Source organism: Stylophora pistillata, chromosome 1 (assembly GCF_964205215.1).
Source record: "Stylophora pistillata chromosome 1, jaStyPist1.2, whole genome shotgun sequence".
Lineage (NCBI taxonomy): Eukaryota > Metazoa > Cnidaria > Anthozoa > Scleractinia > Pocilloporidae > Stylophora > Stylophora pistillata.
The window spans coordinates 36,134,154-36,147,296 of record NC_142519.1 but is presented as its reverse complement, the minus strand read 5'-3'; the positions used below and the strand labels follow the sequence as shown (position 1 = coordinate 36,147,296).

Below are 13,143 nucleotides of genomic sequence, written 5' to 3'. Positions count from 1 at the left end.
ACTAGCGCGGAAGTACCCTCTGAGTTCAAACATCCTGTTAGCTAGAAGTTCCGCTTTCCGTAAAATGCCACGTCGCTTGCACCCGAAATATGCCTACGGGAAATAGGCGAGATGCTTCTTAATAAATGTAGAATTTCTCATGGAGGCCATGGCTTTGATGCTAAATTTTGGTCCAAGATAGAAAGAATATTGGCTTATTCGGGTATGCTCCAAGGGCTGTCCTTCTTTGAAGAACAAAACCTGAATTTTGGGACTAAAATTGTCAAACAGGCTTATATTTAACCGCCAAACGTTAATTACACCACTTCTTAAAATCCGTCATCTTTGACCTCGGCTCAAGTAAGCACAGGCTCAACCGACTTGTAAAATAAGTAAAACTCCACGCATTTCACACTTCACATTTTGAACATGAAACCCTCAGCGTCTTGCAATACATTACATGTAATATTGGAACGTAGTATCTCGATTGCGAAGGAGTCCCCCTCAAGCGGATAACTGTTATACTCAACCATTCCAGTCTGCCCATCTTTAAGAACGTCTGCCTTTTGAGATAATTTCCAAAGAAAGGGAAGTGTTCATGAAAGAGTGGGATAGCAAAGCAGATGCACTCCCCCCAGCTGTTTACTCCTCAGTATAAACTTGCACCAATGTGTGGAAAATGGTATTTATGACGATTGAGTCTGCGAATAAGGTAGAAATAAATATTTTTTGGCACGAAACACGACAAGGCCTGCGCTTTCGGCCCGGGCATCATTGGCAATGATGCAGTGGTATATGAAAGGGAGTGTTGCACGTGCTGTCCATCTATCTTTCGCTAATGCTAAATTAACAAAAAAACTAAAACTATTCGCCGTCAAAGCAACCCCCCACCCCCACCTCGCACCAAGAATTTCTAATGTGGTGTAGAACAATCCTAAACAAATTTACCTGTGTGTTTTTCGAGTTCGGGCCAGCTTTGTTTTAAGGTCTGCCCTGTATCGACCGGTCGACATTGACTTCGCCTTGGAAGAATCCTTACCCCTTGTTAACTGGTTCAGGTTTCAATTACCGGTAGTATTATTTTTAGCATAACTTACATGATGACGGTCAAAGAAAAAGACATTAATCGCTAATAACATTAAGAGTATTGTTAATTGTAAAGTTGGATTGCAATGGTTTGCCTCGAAAACTTGTACCATCCTCTCGACCAATCAGATGCAAAACTAGGACATATCGTGCATACCAACGTCTCGGCCAATCAGATACAAAACTGTATCATGATTGGATACCATTCACATTTCTTACTGTTTCCTTATCTTTTGAAAGCTTCATCTGGTCTACTACACTTGGTGGAAAAGCCCATTTGAGCCGACTACGGAAAAAAAAAAAAGCTCTAGACACCTACTTATATTAGCCAATTCTTTGGTAAAAAAAAGATCACTAGATTAACAGCCTCTGCATTAAATAAGAGCTTTATTAATTTAATCTGTCATTAAAATACATCAGAAATTTAGACAGGACAAAGCCGCCTGGATTCCATTTTAACTCTTTCACAAATTGCAAACTTATGTACATCGTATCATACATGGAGTCCGTCTATCTAAAACCCGGTCAAGTCAGGCAGGCATGCGCAGCTCTCATTTCCAGCTATGATGACGATGTCCTCGTCTTCTGAGGCACAAACACTTTGGCATTTGGGTTCAGCTTGCTCTTCACCTAAAACGAATCAAGAAAAACGCATTAAAAAGAAATTTAACCCTTTCGAGCCACTGCCATTTAATTTCTCTTTGGAGTGTAAAGTCTGAATCAATCGTCAAGGCGAAAATATAGAAAATAGGCAATATACAATGAAGCTCTTTTGATTGTTTGACAACTTCTCATTGTCAGTTGATTCCACAGGCAGTGTGCCAAGAAAAGTGTGGAGAATATGTACACTGCGATTGAGGTGTGAAGGGTTGGAAAAAAAAAAAAAGGAAGGGTGGATTGTGTGCATGTACAAATGCTTGGAAATTCAAAACTGGAGTACATGTCATATAGTCAACTAGAATATTACCAGTACAAAGACACAGATGTGTACAATTAGAAGAGGAATACGTAACTTCTCCTAACATTAGCCATGTAAAACAAACTTCAACAGTTAAACTGTTATTGAGAAAAATACAGAAAGCACAATAATAAGATCCACAAACCTCAACAGTTAAACTGTTATTGAAAAAAATACAGAAAGCACAATAATAAGATCCACAAACTTCAACAGTTAAACTGTTATTGAGAAAAATACAGAAAGCACAATAATAAGATCCACAAACTTCAACAGTTAAACTGTTATTGAAAAAAATACAAAAAGCACAATAATAAGATCCACAAACTTCAACAGTTAAACTGTTATTGAGAAAAATACAGAAAGCACAATAATAAGATCCACAAACTTCAACAGTTAAACTGTTATTGAAAAAAATACAGAAAGCACAATAATAAGATCCACAAACTTAACAGTTAAACTGTTATTGAGAAAAATACAGAAAGCACAATAATAAGATCCACAAACTTCAACAGTTAAAGTGTTATTGAAAAAAATACAAAAAGCACAATGATAAGATCCACAAACTTCAACAGTTAAACTGTTATTGAGAAAAATACAGAAAGCACAATAATAAGATCCACAAACTTCAACAGTTAAACTGTTATTGAAAAAAATACAGAAAGCACAATAATAAGATCCACAAACTTCAACAGTTAAACTGTTATTGAGAAAAATACAGAAAGCACAATAATAAGATCCACAAACTTCAACAGTTAAACTGTTATTGAGAAAAATACAGAAAGCACAATAATAAGATCCACAAACTTCAACAGTTAAACTGTTATTGAGAAAAATACAGAAAGCACAATAATAAGATCCACAAACTTCAACAGTTAAACTGTTATTGAAAAAAATACAGAAAGCACAATAATAAGATCCACAAACTTCAACAGTTAAACTGTTATTGAAAAAATACAGAAAGCACAATAATAAGATCCACAAACTTCAACAGTTAAACTGTTATTGAAAAAATACAGAAAGCACAATAATAAGATCCACAAACTTCAACAGTTAAACTGTTATTGAGAAAAATACAGAAAGCACAATAATAAGATCCAACATCCAACTTGACGTCCACATATCTTTGTTTGTAGTGTGGACCACGACATTAGTAACATCAATCACGTTTCAGTGCTCAACTGACGTGATCATTCGGCCAAACCTAGTTTCTACCTGGTGCCATTTGCCCCTTTTTTGCCACATTGAACCCTGCATTTGAAGCTGTCATCAGAAGTGATTTTTCCAGTGCACAGATTATTCTGCACAAGTGGCATTCAGGTCATAAGAATAAAGTGATTGACCACCAAGTGATCCATGCCACTGGAAACAATCAGAGTAAACGGCTTGCATGGTGTTGTTAGGATGTAATGGGTATATCAGAATAATGAACCCTCAACATTTGAATTCCATATTGAAATAGAGCTTAATAAGGCAACAGCATGAAAAGAAAATAACTAAAAAACATGCGATGAGCTGACATTTATGACATCCTGTACAGTGTAACTTAATGTGCACATTGAAAACATAAGCAATGTATGTGATGCTAAAGCTCCACAGTTGTGCTGTAAAATTATTATAATTATGATCTTGTATACTATCAAACAAAAAATTGAAGGCTGATAAAAAGTTTAATCTTTTGTTAACAACCAGAAGAATTTATTCTATCAAAATATACAATTTACAGTTGAGCTGGCCCAAGGATACTAGCTATGCTAGTCTGGGTGGGCCAGTCTATTGATAGTTGCATTGCTTTAATCATTATTATTACTCTAACTACTATAATTATTTATTACTATGATAAAATAAAAAGTGGGAAAAGAATGAGAAAACTAAGGGGTAATACGATTTAATAAATAATATTTAGGTGCTGCTACTTAACTGACATTTTAATTAAGAAATGATCTTGTGAACCTTAATGAAGGAATCTTTGTCTTCGCGAAAACTTTGTAGTTTGTTTTTAATTCTAAGTTTGAATGATTTCTCTGGTGGCTCTCTCAGAGAGCTTGGTATCTCATTCCATAGTTTAGCACCAATTCTTAAAAAGGCGTTTCGTTTTGTATTTCACGTCTTGAGGCTTTTAAGTGAAAATGATGTGAAGTAGAAGAACGTGTGTTGTAGGAATGGACACTGGACGTTTTCGTAAATAAATTACGTATGTTAATTGGGGCAGAAGCAATGCTAACATCGTGCATCAATTCAGATAAAGTTTGATAGAATAAGAAGTTTAGAGGCAAAATCTTAGCATTAATAAATAGTGGAACGGTATGTTCATTTTTCTTTGCAAAGCACATGAAACATAATACACGTCTTTGCAATAATTTATTAAGATTCTATTTAGGTAAGACATATAGGCCTGACCCCAGACAGATAATCCGTAAGTGATAGAAGGAGGGATTACAGACTGATAAATATTTAATAGGGTTTGAAGAGGTACAAAGTGTCTTAATTTTCCAATAGGTTAAATAGTAGAAAGCTGATAAGGAATATATGTAGTGGGAGGCCAGGCTATCATGGAGGCCATGCTGTTTTGTCAGATTAGTCAGTAAAGCCTGGGGAACTATTCCAAAGCATTTTTCCAAGTGTGCCACAAAGTTCATCCAAACCTCACACAAACCTTCAGGCAAATTCTTTACACTCTATATGAAATCAATTGGCACATCACATGAGCTAAAAGTGACCACCTGAAGATGGCACACTAGACACCTGTTTAGGCCCCCTACCAGCTGTTACAAAAAACAACAGTGCTGAAAAACATCACATGCATCAACATGTACTACAAAATCTTATTAACATCTTAGACTTTCGAGTCTTTCTCTTAAGATGCCCCAGTATCCAGTTTCTCGACATTGCATTTATGTCTGCTATACTACTACAGTGCACCGAACTCCACGACAGTATCACCGAATATGGCATTGGCACCCCAAAGTTTCATTTCTGAGACTATTATTAATAAGAACTTGGAGAAAAGTCCACCTTAAAGCACTGGATATGTGCCCATACATTTTCAACTCTTGTTTACTATTTTCAGTTGATATGGACATTCAGTAGCATCAATTTATGGTGTGGCTTGCACAAAGTGTGTAGCCACATTATGGCACGATCTGATTTATTTATTTATTTGTCCACGAGAGTCAAGTGCCTGGTCTAGTGTCGTATGGCGCACTAGTCTGAGTCAGCCATCTTGGTTGTATGCGTGGTCTCGAGTAATTTTTTCTGGTGATCATATCACGAGTTAGTGCTCCTCACACAACCAACACACCCAGACCTGGCTTGTGTTATAACTGCAGCTTGTGCAAGAGCTTTTACGCTCTTAAAAGACAACATTTAACTGCTTGAATCTTCAGTGCGGGTTGTACTACACTGAAAAGAGTCATTGCAATCTTGCAAGCCAACGACTGTCGGTTTGATCTATCAGTGCGGGTTGCACCACCAAGCGTCTGAAAGTATTTGAAAGTGCCTGAAGCTTCCTGAAAGTGCCATAATGTGAAATACATTGTATTGTAGTTGCATTCTCCTTGCACTGTTGAGAATTCATAGAGGCATACCGATATTTTAAAACAACAAAAGAAAGTATGGGAATCTCAATTGAACATTACCAGTCAAGGATTGGCTCTAATGACAATTTCGTGAAGACATAGGATATCTTAGCACATTTTACAGATCATTTTTGAATGTTTAATGCTTATGACATTCTATTTAAATGTATTTTACTTGCCAGTATTGAAACAAGTTGTTGGACAACACAAAATGTGGAATGATGTGATGTTTTGGTTTTCACGTATTATTTTCTACAAAGCCTATATTCCATTGCCTATAGGAGCTTAGTAGTTTAATGTTACAGCTGAAATATGATTAGTATTATGTTTTCCAAGTAATGCCCAGAGTTATTCAGACCTTAACATTTCATGACTTCTGGTAAGCTTGGAAGTCTTCCAAATTCTCTTCAAATGGTTCAGATAAGCATTGAAATTTAAACTTGGTAGCAATACATGTGTATTAGGCCTTTATTTGGTATACTACAACTCTTTTTTTAGTTGCTTGTTTGGTTTTGGTTAATTCATCACAATACTGATATAAATGAAAAATTACACTCTTGATTGGCTGAAAACAACTAGGTGCCTTTTTCATGTATCACTAGTGCAAGAGTAATAACTCAAGTACAAATGTAAACTGTTGGTAGGCTCAGCAACAATAAATCACACTAGAGACCAATCAGAATTACACAAAGTAGGTTGTACTGATTGATACACATAGTAGCTGACCAAAATAAACAAAAGCTTGGATATTTTTATGCATATTGATAAACACTAACAAAATTGTGAAAGTGTAGTGTGATCATCCAGGCGAGTGTAGTCCTGAGAGGGAATGTTGTCAGTGGTGGTGACTGACGCTTCGACAATCTTTGCGGACGTCATCATCAGAGTCAAGTGAATAGTTGTTGTCAGTCACTACTGACAACAACTATTCACTTGACTCTGACAATGACCTCTGCAAAGGTTGTTGAAACATCAGACATCACCACCGACAACAGTCCATCTCAGAATTACACTCAGCTGAATGATCACACTACACTTTCACATGTTACCCCCCAGGTTCAAACCATTTTCTGCACTAGTTAACAAAATTGCATCCCTGAGTAAGATTTCAGCTGAAGGACAAATTTTGATAGCATGTCACATTGACCATTTACATGATGATGTCAAGTTCACCTATTCATTTCATGTGTCCACATAGCTTGAATTTGGGAAACACACTGGCATGAAATAATGATATCAATAATAAGAAAACTTGAAAGATTCTGGTACTTTAAATCATATGATACCATCATATGCTTGCATGTACATTGAACTCTGTTGTGTTTACATGTAAGTTATGTCTCTGACTATTGTTCCTGAAATCTATTATGGTGACACTATCTCAATTAAAGTTTCTGTTCAATAAAACCTCTAGATCAAATGTAAATCTTGTTGGGTTAAAAATTATTAGCAATGTTAAAGTACCCGGTAATGTTACTTCAGAGTACTGCTTGATATATGATTCATAAAAATATTGCTTGAGTTCTGATTTTGTTAGGCACCTATCTTTTTCCCCAAAATTCTTCCATTTACAACCTCCTATCCACCTACCTCAGCTAAATTTTTCTGTGTTCTTTATTGAAAATACAGTCCCACAAAACCCAAAAACAATAATTATTATAGTAAATGATTTGCTCTCAACCAACTTAGAATAGAACTTTGTGCCCTAATGGACAATAGAACCATACACTCAGCATTGTGTCACTTTACATGTATGTTTTGTCCAAAATTAGTCATACATTCAAACCAAATCAAGCTCCCAACAGCTTCTAGTGTATATTACATCATTTTCTGAATGTCCTGGCCCTTCTGGAAAGTTTTTGTCCTTGTGTACTGGTAAACAAAATGTGAAAAATATTCCTATGAAATGCTTCCCTAGAGTTAATTTCACATCACTTGCCTTGGAAAAGACAGTCAACCTACAAACTTCAAAACTCAATTCCACTTTTTTAAGTAAACAAAATCATGACTGAATCTATCAGGCCACCATGGGAAATGATGCTGACGTCTTTTTTAGTTCATAAAATCCTCAGGTTACATGTGCATCCTTGGGGTGTTTTTTGTCAAAATGAGACCTCCATTACAAAGTTTGGCCATTAACCCTTACCTTGAAAATGAACATTTCAGGACTATTGTATGCTAGTTATCTTGTTTTATCGATGAACAGGAACACTACTAAAAACTATCTAACTGTAATCAGATATTAGCTCTTCTAATTGAAACTCAAGAAGACACCAGACATTAAAAAGCAGCTCAATTTCGTAAGCCACACATGTACACATTGCAGACCTATTTTTGTGCAATGCAAGGAAAAGACAAAGGCACACCTTTGGAGTTAAAATAGTCCTCTGGAAATGTATTGAATATACCAAGATGCACTGCTACACTGTGTGACCATATGATTTTACTGAAAGTGACCTTTACTTCCATTGAATAATCTTTGCCAACACCATATAATTACTCTGTTTAACTACAACTGAACCTGTATGATATTGTCACCTACCAAGAATGGCGGGGTGACCACTAAACATAATACACAAAATCAGGGTGTTATAAAAATACAATGTATTTACTCTTTTATAAGTGAACACCCTATTTTCAAGGTCAAAAATTGAATTTTCATCATTCCTTGTTAAAGAGGTCAAATTCAGACAGATAGAAATTTCCAAAGAGTTCATCTGTTATTTCTGAGAATACATTGGAAACACGGCGAATCAATAAAACTGCAGAGCAAAATATCTCTGCAAAAACATCTATTAACTGAAGATCAGCTAATGCATAACCACAGGTCACTGCTTTCTATGTCTGGATTCACAATACAACCGATGCGTCTGATGAGTGACCATTCCTGGTTGCTTTGGTATTGATTTGTTGTGCTTGTCATAGAAGAGACACAAGTGTGCTTGTATGTTATAAAATGGTCCTATTTTGAGGAATTTCCAAAATTTAAAGTGGAGACTTAAAACTCCTTGTAAATTTTAATCAAGAAAGGTTTTGAGTGTGAACAATTCTCTCTGTGAACAGTGACATATCTTTTATGCTGCCTGTTCGCACTTCATCTAAGAGTTGTTTACCCCAATTACAGCAGTAGACATTGACTAGAAGTTTGTTGAAGTCATTAGCTTCCAAAACCATATCAGCCATTTTCAGTTTTTAATGACCCTACATCTTAGTGTCTTTCAGGAATACAGCATCTTCAGTATTGGAGAACTGTTTTACTCCCTTGTCCCATCAAATAAAACCCTTACGAAATTTGGATCTATTCTAATTTTGTGATAAAAATTTCAGCATGAACATGGACTTAATTATTATTGATGTTTTGGCACAGATACCTAATCAAAGAACCATTTCTGCACTTATGTACAGAAATTCCGTATCCTAAAAGTAATTACTGTGGTTATCGAACAAATATGGAATAAAATTTCCATCAGCGTAAACCTGGTCTTCAAATACTATTACGAGCAAAAAACAATACGATGTATCATAAATTTGACAGGGGTAACATCGCTAAAAGAGCTGCCTTGAATAAGTTAATGGTAAATCCGTTAGATGTACAGATACAGGGGAAGGAAAAACGAAAAACTCAATTTAATGAGACAGCTGATAAAATCTCTGAACCATCTTCACCGAGAGCTACTAAATGCAGAAACAAAGGAGTTGTCGTAACTGCCCTTGTTCAAATCTTTTCACGCCCAAATGCAAATTTCGGGATGGATCTCTCGTGACACGAAAGCATACCACTGAGAAGTGAACTGAACTTAAATAAAACTAATATTTACTAAAAGTATAGTGTCGAATAAATAAAGTAGCCTTTCCGTAGAGGGAAATCAGTAAGTTTAATGACAGAGGGTAAGGTAATTCACTCACCAAAGATCCCTCGCTTGTATAAATTTAACATTTCCAGTCAACTTTTTTTTTTTAATATGAAGAGAATCTTCCTTCGCATTTATTCGCCAAGTAATCAACTTGGAGAGGAAACCACCATTTGAAAACCGAAACGTCGTTAAACGTTTAGCGATTGCGAATGGCGATTGCGAATGACGATTGCACTGATCAACGTGTCCATTGAGCCATGTATACTTCAAAGGGCAGTGACACAGTGTCTAGAACACTTCATTCATTGGCTATAATCCGATAATGCCGTGATGGAACCAAGTCAAATATAAGGAAATTTGAAATTTAATCACCATGAAACATTCATAGGTTTGTCTTTGCTGCATAATAAGAAAAGAAATACATAAAAGAAACGCGCAATTGATTTTTAACGAAGACTACGCTCCTACACGGCGTTTTTTTCCACACACCCTCGCCATCGCTTTCACTTGACCTTCCTTGATTTCGACACGGTAGAACGTAAAATTCAATTTTTTTTATTTTATCCGCCGTAAACAATCACAAAAAAACCTCAGATATGCATTCTGTATGGAAATTACACGACAACGAAACACTCAACGATGCTATTCGAGAATCAAACTTACCAAATCGTTGTCGAGATTGCCATAGCCATTCATGTATCCATTCGGGCAAACGTTACGTCCCTGAAAGCTACTTCTGTAAGAACCTTGCGACGTTCCTTGATTTACTGAATCTTTGCTCTGTAAGCTCAGTAACTGCTGTTGGGCGACTATTTCGGCCGCTGTCATTGTTTCGCGTTCGTCTTCTTCATCCAGCAGTTGTTCAATACATGCGCGAATGAACTCTTCTTCGTTGAGTTGTTCGTTCACTTCGCGATCAAAATCGTCCATGTTCTCCATCCACAAATACTCAGCAAACGGATCTTGCTTGTTTGGGTGTGTATTTTCCATATCCAAGAATGAGAGATATACAGGTAGTTATATCGAGCACAAGAAACTCAACTTCCGAAATACACCGACGTAACTAAGTTCGGTCACCTGCGTCAGAGCCAATCAGAAGGCTCCTCGCTGACAGGCTGGCATAACATAACACGTAAATACGGCGCTTGGCTTATTTATGATGCAAGCTTCAGAAAGACAGGAAGAAACGACAACGCAGCAGATAATTCCTGCCATATTTGCAAAAAAAAATAAAAAAATAACAATTGCACAAGTGCTTCCAGCTTACAAGTTAAGAACATGTTTGGGTTATTCATGAACAGTCTTTTAAAATTTCCATACGTGAGTAAGAGCGCACAGGCCGTCTGTTGTACCCACCGGAAGTTAATAATCTGCATTTTCATAATGTGACTTCCGCTGGCCTTACCACACCTTTCAGGTCATAGAGTTGCAAGAGTCTAAAATTAGTTTGGCTGAAAAGATCAACCAGAATTGTATTGAACATCAATAAATGGCCTTTCAACGGACCTCAGTGTTTGGACTTGAAGCCAATTTTTGACAATTTTCAGAACAAAATCTATGAGGTTTATGAATAACGCTATGAAAATGTATATCTAAATTACATCTCGGTCCGAATATCTCAATAAAATGTTAGCTGACGCATTTATGGTATTTTTTCGCCTTCATGGGCCGTTTCAAACGTCTTTTTATCATCGCTCACTTACTCATTTCGACGACAAGTGTGGGTTCACCTCCCATACAAAAACCAACGTAACATCAATCGACCGGGCTTCTTCAGTCTGCTATGGTCTGCTCTTTCATCGCCATTTAAATTAAGCGCCCAACTCTTAGCCTACCACGTGATTTTATCGATGAAAATAGTTTTTTATGGAATGAAAATATTGAATGAAAATATTTTTCATCGCATGAAAATATCTTTTATCGATTAAAATATTTTTTTTTTATTAAATTTTTCTGCATTTCGGCAGCTGGCGTACTTATAACATCAATATATAGAATAGCTGCTACCCACCAGAAAAAAATCAACTTGGTTGATTATCCAAAGAGTTTCAGTTAGAGCGGACGTTTCAAGCGTTAGCCATTCGTCAGAACAAAAGAAGTTATTTGTAGAAAGATACCTTGTCCCTTCCGCCATGAAGAGCCAAGCGATAAAAACCTTCAGGGAGAAAGGAAAAGAGCAAGCTAAATAAAAGAAATGAGCATTCGAGCAGTAAGCAACGCCGCCAATATGAAATGATTTTATGACAGCGTAACTTTAGCGAACCGTGGAAAACTTTATTTAATGTAAAACCTCATCAATGGAAACTCATGGGCAATTAAGTGGGCGAGAGGAAATTAGTTAGTTCGATGCGAAAGTTTCCTTCTGGCCGCTAAGAGAGGGCGTGCAACCGCCCCGCAATTGAATCAGTTCCTGTCGCCTGTTCATCTGCCATTGCATTTCATGAATGGCAAAGCCGAAACGAGTAGCGATTATTTCAAGCTCTTTTCATTGGATTGTTACATAGCAGGCAGTGCCCACGGGAAATATGAAGCGAATCCTGTGTTCTGATCGGTTACCCGACCAGGCAAGAAGAAAGGGGAGGAAGAGGGCGGTAAGTTTCTAAAGAAACTGTTGTACTGCGTCGGTGGGGGTAACAGGGTAATTTGGTAATATCAACTGAGTTGAAATTGTAAATTGGCCACCGCAAAGAGTTAAAAAGCTGACGTTTCGAGCGTTAGCCCTTCGTCTGGAGCGAAGGGGTAATCTTGCCAGCTCGGGATTGCCCGCTTTGATCCCGCTCAAGAAAAAAAGTGCATGGAGCGGCGATGAAGTTCAAAAAAAGGCAGATTGAGGACAGCTAGTCAATTTAAAGAAAAAGTAAAACATTTCTAGTGGGTTTACTGTACTACAAACGCAGTTGGCTTTCATTCCTGGCTATCAAAATAAACAAGTCATTCTTGATTTAAATGAAAGCGAAATATTATGCTAAAGAGACCTGTTGGAAAAAAAAATAAATACAAACGAACCTGTACAAAGCAGCTCCGTACTAGGTTAAGCAGTAGGCCCTTAGATCAATTGTTTACCATGACTTTTTGCATGATTCGGAAAACTGCATAATTTTTGCCCCTTTTTTAAAAGCAGCACTCCCAGCATAATCAACGCATCCGTTAGTTTTGTTGAAGCTAAGTACCATATCTATATTTTGTAACATGTGGTCATTGCTTGTTTGGCCTCAGATTGATTACGTACTTTGAATTCGGTTCATGGTTCAGTGTAGTTTCAATTTGGCAAAGTCGGAAGGGGGAGGAGATAACCGCATTACTAGGCTGGGTCTTTTGCTGTCTAAAGACCCCCTCTCTAAAGGACTGAGCACACCAAAAGTAAAGCTGATTGCGTCGGTCTCTGTTCTCTCTTTTACAGGCAAAAAAATGGCATCGAACTGGGAAACGTGATGCTAACATCTTACATTCTGACCCATAACTCACCGCTTCTAGTCTAGGATTAGTGCCTAGGTAAATTATGTTTCGTCAGAGCAAATAGGTAACTCAAAATAAAGATAACAATCAATATCAAACTTGGACTTGTTTTGTATTTCCTTTTGAAAAGCATTCTTATAGAAAAAGCGGCATAATTTTCAAAAGCGAGCATAATTTTGAGCATAATTTGGAAAAAAAAAGTGGTAATGGTAATACCCTATTATGCTGCTTTTAC

The 13,143-nt window shown here is 36.9% G+C and overlaps 1 protein-coding gene across 1 annotated transcript; it reads right to left on the bottom strand.

Moving 5' to 3' along the window:
• Nucleotides 1-1,435: 1,435 nt before the first annotated feature.
• LOC111336026 (polyadenylate-binding protein-interacting protein 2) lies at nucleotides 1,436-10,531 on the bottom strand. The gene is made up of 2 exons (XM_022942041.2): nucleotides 10,116-10,531; nucleotides 1,436-1,695 (listed from the first exon to the last, which is right to left on the bottom strand). The coding sequence occupies exons 1-2, from the start codon at nucleotides 10,440-10,442 to the stop codon at nucleotides 1,627-1,629; spliced, it is 396 nt and encodes a 131-aa protein (XP_022797776.1). The 5' UTR covers nucleotides 10,443-10,531; the 3' UTR covers nucleotides 1,436-1,626.
• Nucleotides 10,532-13,143: the final 2,612 nt, after the last annotated feature.

What these genes read in the sequence shown, in the direction of transcription:
- LOC111336026 (XM_022942041.2), bottom strand. Translation starts at nt 10,442, where the DNA reads ATGGAAAATACACACCCAAACAAGCAAGATCCGTTTGCTGAGTATTTG. An exon ending in GCAATCTCGACAACGATTTG is followed by an intron (nt 1,696 to 10,115) that starts GTAAGTTTGATT and finishes GATTCGTTTTAG; the next exon opens with GTGAAGAGCAAGCTGAACCC.